The 14,159-nt window shown below is 37.6% G+C and overlaps 1 protein-coding gene across 1 annotated transcript in view; it reads left to right on the top strand.

The window, feature by feature from the left end:
• The window catches only part of OPHN1 (oligophrenin 1), a 606,300-nt gene that overhangs the window by 576,765 nt on the left and 15,376 nt on the right, over positions 1 to 14,159 (top strand). The window contains exon 21 of the mRNA XM_029240840.1: positions 1,097 to 1,420. Within this exon, the coding sequence (XP_029096673.1) occupies positions 1,097 to 1,420 (324 nt within the window). The remainder of the gene's footprint in view (positions 1 to 1,096; positions 1,421 to 14,159) is intronic.

Raw genomic sequence — 14,159 nt, 5'->3', positions numbered from 1 at the left:
TCACATTGATTGATTTGCATTTTTCAAAGAATCCTTGCCACATGCCCAATCTTGTTTCATCTATACCCCTACCGATTGCCTCAACTCAGACATCATGTCATTTCATCCATAAATGTTTCAGTATGTACTTGTAAAAGATAAGAACACTATTTTAACCAAAATCTCAATACCATCATCATACATAAAAGAAAAGAACACTAAACAAAATAGTAATTCCTTAAGATCACTGTCTAGTCAGTATTCAAATTCTCCTATTTTTACATTTTTTTTGAAAAAAACCAGGATCCAAATAAGACGCATATATTACAACTGGTTGACATATCTCTCAGGTCTCATTTAGCTGACCAGAACCTCTGTTCTTAACCACTACACTCTGATCTAGGTTTTCTATTACCAAGGAAGGTGATAATTTCCTTAGAGCAGGAGTTCTCAATCGGGGGTTCATTAACAGCTTCAGGGGGTTCCATGAATCTCTTAAAATTAGTTTTCAAAATTTTACATGTATTTGTGTAGGTTAATTATTCTAGGGAGAATATCCTTCGCTCTCATTAGAGACTCAAAGCTTTAATTAAGAAACAGGGCAACTGAAAAGCATATACTATTGTCACAGGAAATTGTAGACCACAAAAGCTAAGGGAAAGCCATAAAGTGGTGAGTTGAGGATGTCTTTATGAGGATGGAGAAAGAAGTTAAATTCTGTTAAGTGTATTACCTTGAAATTTAAGAGATCTTTATAAATTACTTTTGAGAGAAATAGAAATAGAGATTAAATGGTACCTTATTTAAAAGTAATATAATGTACAATTGATTGGGGTCTCTTAAGTCCCTTTTTAACATATCCCTTTAAATAAAGTATCTTGGCATATTGTGGTTTTGCTGAATTGTGGTCATGAAAATAATACTCAGATCTTAAATTGAATTCCCTGTTTTATGAGACTTGTGACTCCACATGAACTGGAATGGGTAGAGACTGATTTTGTGGGATATCATTGATTTGTTCCATGACAATAGCTCCTTTGAATATGTGTATAACTTTGCAATATTATATATAGAAAGGTTATCATTAATGTTTCCTCTTTGCACCATCTTTTCCTAGATGAAATCCAACACAGAACACCGAATGGTACTATCATCAGCAGTATAGAACCATCCAAGATGCCACAACACCCCAAAATGCCTATGCAGAGAAGTGGGGAAGCAGATCATGGGAGGAAATCCCCAAGCCGGCCTGTTTCAGATGGCAAGTTGGAGTCCTGCCTCGAGGTGGATGTGGGGAAGTTGGTATCTAGGCTGCAGGATGGAGGGACCAAGGCCATACCAAAGGCCACCAATGGACCTGTGCCAGGCCATGGGCCCACTAAGACCTCCTCTTTCCATGTAAAGAGACCAGCTCCTCGGCCCCTGGCTCACCACAAGGAAGGTAAGTGCTTGGGAATCCCACGGAGAAGAGAAATTACCTCAACTATTTTTTTTAATATTTCCCTAGAAATTGTTCACTTTAATAATTTCATTAAAATAACATAGAATTATGCATAGGATCTTACCAATTAAAAATATTCTCCATTGAATGGATTTTATAATCTCTTACTTAGGTTTCTTTTTTTTTTTTTTATCCCACCACCACCCCGCCACTCGCTTTCCCCCCTTGGTGTCCATACGTTTGTTCTCTACATCTGTGTCTCTATTTCTGCCTTGCAAACTGGATCATCTGTACCATTTTTCTAGATTCCACATATATGCATTAATGTACGATATTTGTTTTTCTCTTTCTGACTTACTTCACTCTGTATGACACTCTCTAGGTCCATCCACGTCTCTACAAATGACCCAATTTCGTCCCTATTTATGGCTGAGTAATATTCCATTGTATATATGGACCAAATCTTCTTTATCTATTCGTCAGTCAGTAGGCATTTAGGTTGCTTCCATGACCTGGCTATTGTAAACAGTGATGCAATGAACATTGGGGTGCATGTGTCTTTCTGAATTATGGTTTTCTCTGGGTACATGCCCAGTAGTGGGATTGCTGGGTCATATGGTAGTTCTATTTTTAGTTTTTAAACAAACCTCCATACTGTTCTCCATAGTGGCTGTACCAATTTACTTTCCCACCAACAGTGCAAGAGGGTTCCCTTTTCTCCACACCCTCTCCAGCATTTGTTGTTTGTAGATTTTTTGATGATGCCCATTCTAACCAGTGAGAGGTGATACCTCATTGTAGTTTTGATTTGCATTTCTCTAATAATTAGTGATGTTGAGCAGCTTTTCATGTGCCTCTTCATCATCTGTATGTCTTCTTTGGAGAAATGTCTATTTAGGTCTTCTGCCTGTTTTTTGATTGGGTTGTTTGTTTTTTTAATACTGAGCTGCAGGAGCTGTTTACATGTTTTGGAGATTAATCCTTTGTTCGTTGATTCATTTGCAAATATTTTCTTCCATTCTGAGGATTGTCTTTTCGTCTTGTTTATGGCTTCCTTTGCTGTGCAAAAGCTTTTAAGTTTCATTAGGTCCCATTTCTTTATTTTTGCTTTTATGTCCATTACTCTAGGAGGTGGGTCAAAAAAGAAATTGCTGTGATGTATGTCAAAGAGCTCTTTACGTAGTTCTTCCTATGTTTTCCTCTAAGAGTCTTACAGTGTCCAGTTTTACATTTAGGTATTTAGTCCATTTTATTTTTCTGTATGGTGTTAGGGAGTTTTCTAATTCATTCTTTTACATTTAGCTGTCCAGTTTTCCCAGTACCACTTTACTGAAGAGACTACCTTTTCTCCATTGTATATCCTTGCCTCTTTTGTCATAGATTAGTTGACTATAAGTGCATGGGTTTATCTCTGGGCTTTCTATCCTGTTCCTTTTATCTATATTTCTGCTTTTGTGCCAATACCATATTGTCTTGATTACCGTAGCTTTGTAGTATAGTCTGAAGTCAGTCTCATTCCTCCAGCTCCATTTTTTTCCCCTAAATATTGCTTTGGTTATTCGGGGTTTTTTGTGTCTCCATACAAATTAAAAAAATTTTTGTTCTAGTTCTGTAAAAAATGCCATTGGTAGTTTGATAGGGATTGCATTGAATCTGTAGATTGCTTTGTGTAGTATAGTCACTTTCATAATATTGATTCTTCCAATCCAAGAACATGGTATATCTCTCCATCTGTTTGTGTCATCTTTGATTCCTTTCATCAATGTCTTATAGTTTTCTGAGTACAGGTCTTTTACCTCCTTAGGCAAGTTTATTCCTAAGTATTTTATTATTTTTGTTGCAATGGTGAATGGGAGTGTTTCCCTAATTTCTCTCTCTGATGTTTCATCATTAGTGTATAGGAATGCAAGAGATTTCTTTCCCTTAATTTTGTATCCTGCAACTTTACCAAATTTACTGATGAGCTCTAGTAGTTTTCTGGTGGCATCTTTAGATTATCAATGTATATTACCATGTCATCTGCAAACAGTGACAGTTTTACTTCTTCTTTTCCAATTTGTATTCCTTTTATTTCTTTTTCTTCTCTGATTGCCATGGCTATGACTTCCAAAACTATGTTGAATAATAGTGGCAAGAGTAAACATCCTTGTATTGTTCCTGACCTTAGCAGAAATGCTTTCAGTTTTTCACCATTGAGAATGGTGTTTGCTGTGGGTTTGTTGTACATGGCTTTATTATGCTGAGGTAGGTTCCCTCTATGCCCACTCTCTGGTGAGTATTTTATCATAAATAGGTGTTGAATTTTGTCAAAAGTTCTTTCAGTATCTATTGAAATGATCATATGGTTTTTATTCTTCAATTTTGTAATGTGGTGTTTCACATTGATTTATTTGCATATATTGAAGAATCCTTGCATCCCTGGGATAAATCCCACTTGATCATGGTGTATGATCCTTTTAATGTGTTACTGGATTCTGTTTGCTAGTATTTTGTGAAGGATTTTGGCATCTATCTTCATCAGTGATATAGGTCTCTAATTTTCTTTTTTTGTAGCATCTTTGGTTTTGGTATCAGGGTGATGGTGGCCTTGTAGAATGAGTTCGGGTGTGTTCTTTCCTCTGCAAATTTTTGGAAGAATTTGAAAAGGATGTGTATTAGCTCTTCTCTAAATGTTTGTTAGAATTCACCTGTGAAGCCATCTGGTCCTTAACTTTTGTGTGTTGGAAGATTTTTAATCACAGTTTCAATTTCATTACTTGTGTTTTATCTGTTCATAGTTTCTATTTATTCTTGGTTAAGACTTGGAAGGTTATACTTTCTAAGAATTGGTCCATTTCTTCCAGGTTGTCCATTTTATTGGCATACAGTTGCTTGTAGTAGTCTCTCTTATGATGCTTTGTATTTCTATGGTGTCTGTTCTAACTTCTCCTGTTTCATTTCTAAGTTTATTGATTTGAGTCCTCTCCCTCTTTTTCTTGATGAGTCTGGCTAAAGGTTAATCAATTTTGTTTATCTTCTCAAAGAACCAGCTTTTAGTTTTATTGATTTTTGTTATTGTTTTCTTTGTTTCTATTTCATATATTTCTGCTCTGATATTTATCATTTCTTTCCTTCTACTATCTTTGGTTCTTTTTTGTTCTTCTTGCTCTAGTTACTTTAGGTGTAAGGTTAGATTGTTTATTTGAGAGTTTTCTTGTTTCTTGAGGTAGGATTGTATTGCTATAAACTTCCCTCTTAGAACTGCTTTTGCTGCATCCATATGTTTTGGATCATCGTGTTTCTATTGTCATTTGTCTCTAGGTATTTTTTGATTTCCTCTTTGATTTCTCCAGTGATCTCTTGGATATTTAGTAATGTATTGTTTAGCTTCCATGTGTGTGGGGTTTTTTTACATCTTTTCCCCCTGTAATTTATTTCTAATCTCATAGCCTTGTGGTCGGAAAAGATGCTTGATAAGATTTCAATTTTCTTAAATTTACCAAGGCTTGATTTGTGACCAAAGATGTGATCTATCCTGGAGAATGTTCAGTGTGCACTTGAGAAGAAAGTGTAATCTGCTGTTTTCAGATGGAATGTCCTATAAATATCAGTTATATCTATCTGGTCTATTTTGCCATTTAAAGCTTGTGTTTCCTTATTAATTTTCTGTCTGGTTGATCTGTCCATTGGTGTAAGTGACGTGTTAAATTCCCCCACTAGTATTGTGTTACTGTTAATTTCCTCTTTTATAGCTGTTAGCATTTGCCTTATGTATTGATGTCCTGCTATATTGGGTGTGTATATATTTATAATTGTTATCTCTTCTTCTTGGACTGATCCCCTGATCATTATGTAGTGTCCTTCCATGTCTCTTGTAACATTCTTTATTTTAGTCTATTTTTTTCTGATATGAGTATTGGTACTCCAGCTTTCTTTTGATTTCCATTTTCATGGAATATCTTTTTCCATCCCCTCACTTTCAGTCTATATGTGTCCCTAGGCCTGATGTGGGTCTCTTGTAGACAGCATATATATGGGTCTTGTTTTTGTATCCATTCAGCGAGCCTGTGTCTTTTGGTTGGAGCATTTAATCCATTCATATTTAAGGTAATTATTGATATGTGTGTTCCTATTACCATTTTCTTAATTGTTTTGTGTTTGTTTTTGTAGGTTCTTTTCTTCTTTTGTGTTTCCCGCTTAGAGAAGTTCCTTTAGCATTTGTTGTAGAGCTGGTTTGGTGTGCTAAATTCTCTTAGCTTTTGCTTTTCTTTAAAGCTTTTGATTTCCCTGTCGAATCTGAATGGGATCCTTGCCAGGTAGAATATTCTTGATTGTAGGTTCTCCCCTTTCATCACTTTAAGTATATCATGCCACTTACTTCTGGCTTGTAGAGTTTCTGTTAAGAAATCAGCTGTTAACCTTATGCAAGTTCCCTTGTATGTTATTTGTCATTTTTCCCTTGTTGCTTTTAATAATTTTTCTTTATTTTTTGTCAATTTGATTACTGTGTGTCTTGGGGTGTTTCTCCTTGGGTTTATCCTGTATGGGACTCTCTGCACTTCCTGGACTTGGGTAACTATTTCTTTTCCCATGTTAGGGAAGTTTTCAACTATAATGTCTTCAGATATTTTCTTAGTTCCTTTCACTACTTCTTCTCCTTCTGGCACCCATGTAATGCAAATGTTGTTGTGTTTACGGTTGTCCCAGAGGTCTCTTAAGTTGTCTTCATTTCTTTTCATTCTTTTTTCTTTATTCTGTTTTCTATGTATAAAATAATATCATCTGCAAATAGTGACAGTTTTACTTCTTCCTTTCCAATATAGATGCATTTTATTTCTTCTTATTGCCTAATTGCTCTGGCTAGGACTTCCAATTCTATGTTTAATAAGAGTGGTGAGAGTGGGCATCCTTGTCTTGTTCCTGATCTTAGAGGGATAGCTTTCAGTTTTTCACCGTTGAGTATGATGTTGCCTGTGAATTTGTAATATATGGCCTTTACTATGTTGAGGTACTTCCTTCTATACCCATTTTATTGAGAATTTTTATCATATGTGGATATTGAATCTTGTCAAATGCTTTTTCTACATCTATTGAGATGATACATTTTTTAGTTTTCATTTTGTTAATGTGTGGTGTATACATTGATTGATTTGTACATATTGAACCATCCTTGCATCCCTGGAGTAAATCTCACTTGATCACAATGTATGATCCTTTTAATGTATTGTATTGGATGTGCTAATATTTTGTTGAGGATTTTTTCATCCATGTTCATCAGAGATATTGGCCTGTAACTCTGTGTGTGTGTGTGTGTGTGTGCGTGTGTGTGTGTGTGTGTGTTGTCCTTGTCTGGTTTTGGTATCAGGGTAATGTTGGCCTTGTGAAATCAGTTAGGAAGTTTTTCCTCCTCTTTAAGTTTTTAGAAAAGTTTGAGAAGGATAGGTATTAAATCTTCTTTGAATGTTTGGTAGAATTCACCTGCAAAGCCATATCATCCTGGACTTTTGTTTGGTAGAGGTTTTTGTTTACTGTTTTAACTTCTTTATTAGCGATCGGTCTATTCACATTTTCTTTCTTCATGACCTAGTCTTGGAAGGTTGGGATTCAAGAATTTGTCCATTTCTTCTAGGTTGGCTGATTTGTTGGCATATAGCTATTCATAACATTTTTTAATAATTATTTGTATTTCTGTGGTATCTGTTATTATGTCTCTTCTTTCATTTCTGATTTTACTTATCAGAGACTTTTCTCTTTTTTCTTAGTGTCTAGCTAAAGGTTTGTTAATTTTGTTTATCTTTTCAAAGAAACAGCTCTTAGTTTCCTTGATCTTTTGTATTGTCTTTTTGGTCTCTATTTCATTTATTTCCACTCTGATCTTTATTATTTCCTTTCTTGTACTGACTTTGAGCTTCATTTTTTTCCTTTTTTTTCTAGTTCATTTAGGTGTAAGGTTAGATTGTTTCTTTCAGATTTGTTTCTTTTTTCTTGAGGTAGGCCTGTGTTGCTATAAACTTCCCTCTTAGTACCACTTTTGTTGCATTCCATAAATTTAAGTATGTCGTATTTTCATTTTCATTTGTCTTCAGGTAATTTTCGATTTCTCCTTTGATTTCTTTGTTGTCCCAATAGTTTTTCAGTAGTATGTTGTTCATTCTCCACATATTTGTAATTCTTGTAGATTTTTGTAGTTGATTACTAGTTTCATTCCATTGTGATTGGAAAAGTTGCCTGATATTATTTCAATCTTCTTAAATTTATTGAGACTTGTTTTGTGTCCCAACATATGGTTTATCCTTGAGAATGTTCCATGTGTACTTGAGGAGAATATGTATTTTGCTACTTTTGGGTGGAATGCTCTGTACAAATCTATCAAATCCATCTGGTCTAATGTTTCATTTAAGACTGCTATTTCCTTGTTGACTTTCTGTATGGATGATCTATCCATTGATGTAAGTTGGGTGTTAAAGTCCCCTACTATTATTGTGTTGCTATCAATTTCTTCCTTTAAGTCTGTTAATAATTGCCTTATATATTTTGGTGCTTCTACATTAGGTGCATTATATTTACCATTTATTAAGTATCTGCTATGTTCCTGGCACTGTGCTAGGTACTAGCATAATATTTCTTATCCTCACAAACTTATTGTGAAGAATATATATATTTTTTCTACTAGAAAACTGAGGCTCCCAAAGGTGTTAATTGCCAAAGGTTCATAGTGAGTAACTGGCAGATCTGGGATCTAAGTCTTAGCAAGTCTGGCAGGCATCAAAGTCTGTGTTCTTTCCAGTAAGGCAGAACTATCACTTTACCTTCCTATAAGAAGCTTTGAACCTGTGAACTATTGTTTTCTCATTCTTACTTTCCAGTATAGTAGAAATAGGGACAATAGGGCACAACTGCAGCAAAGCTATGGGCTTTTTAAGTTACAAGTTCAAAATGTGGCTGACTTCTGCAAATTTAATTGGCTACTAGATGGAGAGACTCATGTTGGGAGGTTGTGACTAATCTAGAGGGGACTAGGGGGAATATAATTCTATGAAAAAAGAGACTTTGATATCACAAAGGCTTAGATCCATATCCTGACTCTTTTATTTTCTAGCTAGATAGCCTTTTAAAAATGTGCCTTATGTTTTATATCATGTCCTGTTCCAAAAAAAGATTTAAGGCATTTCACAATATAGAAAAATATAAGAACTTAAAAATAGTAAGAATAATTGCTGTGCAACTGGCCCCTTTCTAGGTGTTGAAGACATAAGAGTGAATAAGACATACAGGGTCCCTACTGTCTTTAAGCTTTTATAAGGACTTAGCAAGCCTAAGCCTTAATTTGTTGAAAAAAAGTCAAAAGAAAAATATGACATGACACGAAAATTATATGAAATTCAATTTTCCATGTCCATAAACAGAAACATGTTCCTTCATTTACATATTGTCTGGAGCTGCTTTCATGATGTGGGTTGTTGCATGTAACAACCTCAATATGGGTTGATGGCATTGTCTCAGAGCACAATTCAGTAAAAGCTATTCTATGGGGCTCTGATAAGATTTCTACTAAGTAACTGACTATGAATTCTCTAGCTTGACACTGATGCATCTGTATGATTACAGTTAAGTTATTTAACCTCTTTGCACCTTGGTTTCCTTATCTGTAAATGGGAGAAACAGTTAATCCCTCAGAATTATTGCTAAGGTTAAAAGGAATAACAAATAAAGTATCTGCTATATAATCAATATGCAGAATATGTTATTAATTCCTTCCACTTTTCCTCCCCTTCATAAGATTTGCCTCTTCTCGGAAGTAACAAGTTAAGCCAGACTTCTGTGTACACAACTGCTTCAATTCATAAGTCATATGTTGACCTTCACATCAATCTGGTGGATAACTGGATAACTCAACTTATATTCATCACAGTAAAGTTTGTCTTGCCTGTCGCCAAGCCTTGGGGTCAGTCAGATATTATCAGCTCAGCCCACACAGTAACTTAGCCCTCCCTATCAGTTCCGCTTTCACCATCTTCTGCTGCAAAGTTAAATCCCAACGACATTCCACTCTCCCCCTTCCTCCTTAGTCCTGCCTCAGGCTGCTGGCAGCAGCTGCTCTGATCTAATGGTTTCAGTTAATGCGAGTACTCATTTGACTGTCCAGTATCAGCCAGACTATCTAAATCTGGGCCACAGCACTCCCTGGCATTGCTTTCTGCCTTAAATCAGTTAGCAACAGGCCAGTGTGATGCAGGTTTTCTCAAAGACCCATGCCTCCAGCCTTGGCTACAGGAAGTAGAACTGAGGTAGTACTCCTGCCCTTGGTGAAGAATTAGCCAAACCTCTGGTGTAGTTGCCTCTTGGAACTTTCCCTACTCCCACCTCCTCACATCTTATTCCCTCCCTTCCTCCCCATTTTGGCTGTCACTCCAGTGACAGATATCGGGCATCAGAACAAATATCAACTAAACAAAAACTGCAAACAACTCTGATCCCAAGCTATAACTAATAGTTGTTAGCCACAGGTTCTAGCCCACAGCCTGAAATGGCAATGTCACAGGGAGAGAGCTGTCACCTTAGCTGACCCACTCTGCATCTTGTTGTTGTCACTTCAATTCAGCTCCTTCTTCAGAGCTTTGCCTGCCATCCTGAGGGTCAATGCATAGGTCTCTTTGCTTTAGTGATACAACTGTGCCACTGTCCTATCCACCATCTTCACTCCTTGCATTGATCCAACATTTGAATAGACTGGATGTGCTCCACATATTTTCTTAGTAATTAAAGATAGCAAAAACAAGGTGCATGTTAAATTGCTTTGTTCCATGACACTCAACTTGATAACGTAACCAATATTGTTTGCTGATGTAATTTTGTCAAGGGCCCTTTTCTGTTCCACACGTGGAACTGGACACGTCTCTTCATCTATTGCATCTAATCATTCTGATAGGCCTTTGAGATAAGTTTTATTTTCCCAATTTCACAGATGGAGAAACTGAGGCTCAGAGAAGTGAAACAGCTTGCCCAGAGTCACCCACATTGTAAGATGTGGAGATGGGGATTGAACCTTGGCTCCCTGGGTATCACATTCTTATTTCTTAAGTGGCTTCAGCTACCTTCCCCTTTCTGTTTTCTAAGAAGCATTCACTTTTGGAGGAACAAAATTATACAAGCCAAATTTCCTGCCTTCCTTTGATGTTGCTGCCTCTTACCAGGCCTGGCTTTGGAAAGGGCATTTTTGTAGCTTCTACAAAGGGACTTAGGACTTTCCTTTGGGGAACGGAGAGGAAGGACATCTACTTACATGTATTTGTTCATTTATTCAGGCACAGTGCTGTGCAATTAGAGAGACAAAGATAAATGGCCATGTTCCCTGCCCTCCAAAGGTTCATGGCGAGGCTGGCATGTAAGCAACCAGTCCCAGTCCAGTGTCATCCATGTTCTAGTGGGAGTTAGAATACATTCCAGTAGAAGCATGGGGTAAAGAGCCCTTCACTGTGCCAGAGGTTCTGAGATAAAAATGGAGAATACATCCACACTGAGACCCTATGACATATGGGCTTAGGAGCCTCTGTTTTGACTGGAGAGAGAAGACTGCATTCTGGTAGCATGCTTTTGGGCTTGGGGAAAGGGTGCTTGTAAGGCCCTGCTCAGCCACAGGGCCATCAATTCTCCACTGGGGTGACTAATGCTATGAGTAGCATTTGCATCTGCTCTAAAAGTATTAGGCACAGACTTGTTCTTGCAGTAATGAGCTTTGTGGCCATTATCCACATTTTCTTGTTTGGACTCATTATGCTTTTAATAATGTACTGTGTTTAGTTTTCATTCTCTGGCTTTCCTGGAGCCTAACTCCAAGTTGATTCACAGGGGTCAGAGGCTTTAAGGTGATCATGGGGGAATGTCGTAGAAAGAGATAGATGATTCTAGAAGTTTGAGGGAATCTACAAGTCAAAACAGCCTCCCTTTACTCTGTGCTCTCGGGTAAGGTGTAGATGGATGTAAAAAAAGGTGGAAGAAATTGGCTTAAGGTTGAATATTGATGTTCATCAAGTCCTAAGAAATCTATAAATGCTAAAATTCTTTAGTTATGGTCATTTGATAGAGAATGGGGAGGGAGGGGATAGGTTGGGCTGGAGAGGGAGGTCCAAAGAGTCAAGTTGTGGACCGAGGTTAAAAATAAATTAAAAGGAAGTACAATTTGGTAAAAATACCAATAAGCTCAAAAGGCTTAGTGGAGTCTCAGATATGACTTAGGCTCCAGAGTCACTGAGATGTGAGTTTGAATCCTGGCTCTGCCTCATCCTAGCTGTGGGACCTTGGGCAAGTCACAACATCTCTGAGCCTTAGTTTTCTAATTTGTAAAATGAAGATATTTGTGCCTATAGGATTGCTGTAATGATGAAATGAGATACCAATGTACTTGGCACATAATGAGTACTAAGTAAAAGGTAGCAGTTGTTTTGCTTTTACAGGAGGCTAATTACTAACTACACAATCTTAATTAGGTGAACTTCACTTCTCTGAGCCAGTTTTCTCAACTGTAAGTGGGGACAATGCCTATACTGCAGGTAAGGTTTTTGTGGGGATTAAGTAAGATTAGGTATACAAAACATCTGGTAATATAAAAGAAGTTCAAAAAATGATAGTGGTAGTGGTTGGGTAACAACCTCTCAGGAAATGGCAGGCATGGAAGATGGTAGATATTTACTCTTCTATATTCTAGAGCCTATGAGAAGCCTCAAGCTTCAAACGTAGGTGTCATAAAAGAGCTCAGAACTACTCTTTCCACCCTCAACCTATCTCTGACCATTCCAAACACTCAGAAATAGGAGGACTGTTGATAAGGGGAAGGGGCAAGGAAGGATTCTTAGCCATCCCTCAAAGTCCAGCTAAAGTCCTATTACCTCCATGAAGCCTTTTGACAATTCTGCCTGAGGGAACTCTCCCTTACCTCACTTCTTTTGGCACCCAACTTTGACCCTTTAATTGTGGATGCTGAGTTACTGTATTCATGCTTATTTCCCATGAGTATGACTTCATTCTCCAACTCAGTTTTAAGCCCCTGGATGGCAAAGTCAATGTCAAATCATTTGTCTGCATCTGTTGTGAGAGCATAAGGCCAGGCACAAAAGCCCTCAAGGAACACTCAGTCTATTGAACACCTTTCAATTTAGATTTTAGAATAGCCCTGAAATTTGGGTATATCATGTTTGTGTTTGTCACAGATGGCACAAATGGGGACTTCAAAAGGGAAAGCTTTTTCCGTTGTCCTTCTAATGGACTGAACTGCGTTTTTCTTTTCTCAATGAGTATTTATTGAATACCAGTTACAAATTTACTTGGGCCCCTGGTGAATGCAGAGAGGAATCCCACTTAGATCTAGCTCTCGGGTTGCTCCATTTTAATAGCGGAGATAGAGCCACCAAAACAAAGAGCCCTGATTCAAAGTACAAGGTGGTTGGTGCTGTAAGAGTAAGAGAAAGCAACTTGGAGCATATTAGGCTTCTAAGAGATGTGGCACTTAAGCTGAATCTTAATAGATGATGCAAATTTGGGCATATTAGAAGGGATAAAGGGCATCTAGGAAAGAAATGATTAATTGTAGGATGTGTACGTGGAACAAGAAATAATACTGTTTCTGTGGACTATGGGATATGTAAAGAGGAAGGGTGGAAAGTTAGACCAGAAACATCAGTTGAGGCTAGGTGGAAGAAGGTAGTGAATTCCAGGTTAAAAAATGTTTGAGTTTATTCTGCAGGCAACAGGGAGCTGTGAAATCTAAATCTAGTATCTATCTACCTTTCTATCTGGAGATTTTTTTCAAGCTGGTTAGGTACATGATCAGAACTGACTTCTAGAGTATTCCACTGTAGCATATAAAAGTCAGCGGGGAGAGATATAGGCCTATAGACTTATATCATGGACCTACTGATCTGGAAAATAGTCCAAGTTCACATTGTACAGGTAGGGAAGTGATCTGCTCAAGCTCACACAGCAAGTTAGTTTTAGTATTAAGACTGGAATCTAGGTCTTTTGACTCCCAGTTATTATTACTCTTCCATCCCTGCCTCCTCAGTTTGACACTGTGGCTATACTGTCGCAAATTAGAGGCAGGAGAGAACAACATTGGGGTCTTTCAAACAAGAAAGCCCATTGCTACTACTTCAAAGTTTGACTTAAAATGAATCATCAATTTGCAGCACCCAATAAAGAGCCTAGGAGGATGCAAGGCTGATGACATTTGTTTTCTGAGGCCTTGGGTTGATGTCTATTTGGATGTGGCTGCAACTGGGAAATGAATGGGTTTCATATTTCAGGGGGAGTCATCTGGTTCTCTCACCAAAGGAAACAGTAGCCTTAGGGTGGACACAGCTTCAGGTAGAAATGTTTTCTGGCTCTGACTGTAGCATATGCTTCCTATCCAATACCTCCTCCAGTGACCAGTAGAAATGGAACAGCATTGTCAGCTGTTATAATCCGATCTGCAGTGAGCAAGCAGCATCATGTGGCCTAGTGGTTCTCAACTCTGGCTATACATAGCATCACCTGGGGAGCTTTTAAAAATACCCATACCAAGGTGCTACCCCAATCAATTAAACTAGGCTCTCTGGGGATGGGTCCCCAGTACTGTATAATTTCAATGTTCCCAATGTATAGCCAAGGTTGAAAATCATTGGTACTTCTGACCACTTGGGCTTTGGAAAGCAGATGGACCTGAATCTATTGCCAGTTAACTATGGGGTTATACTTCTCATCTCTGTGTTTCTGTTTCCTCAAC

Source organism: Monodon monoceros, unplaced genomic scaffold, assembly GCF_005190385.1.
Source record: "Monodon monoceros isolate NGI ecotype Baffin Bay Population unplaced genomic scaffold, NGI_Narwhal_1 Super_Scaffold_22, whole genome shotgun sequence".
NCBI classification, from domain to species: Eukaryota; Metazoa; Chordata; class Mammalia; order Artiodactyla; family Monodontidae; genus Monodon; species Monodon monoceros.
The sequence above is the reverse complement of the archived record's forward strand: the minus strand, read 5'-3'. Positions and strand labels throughout refer to the sequence as shown.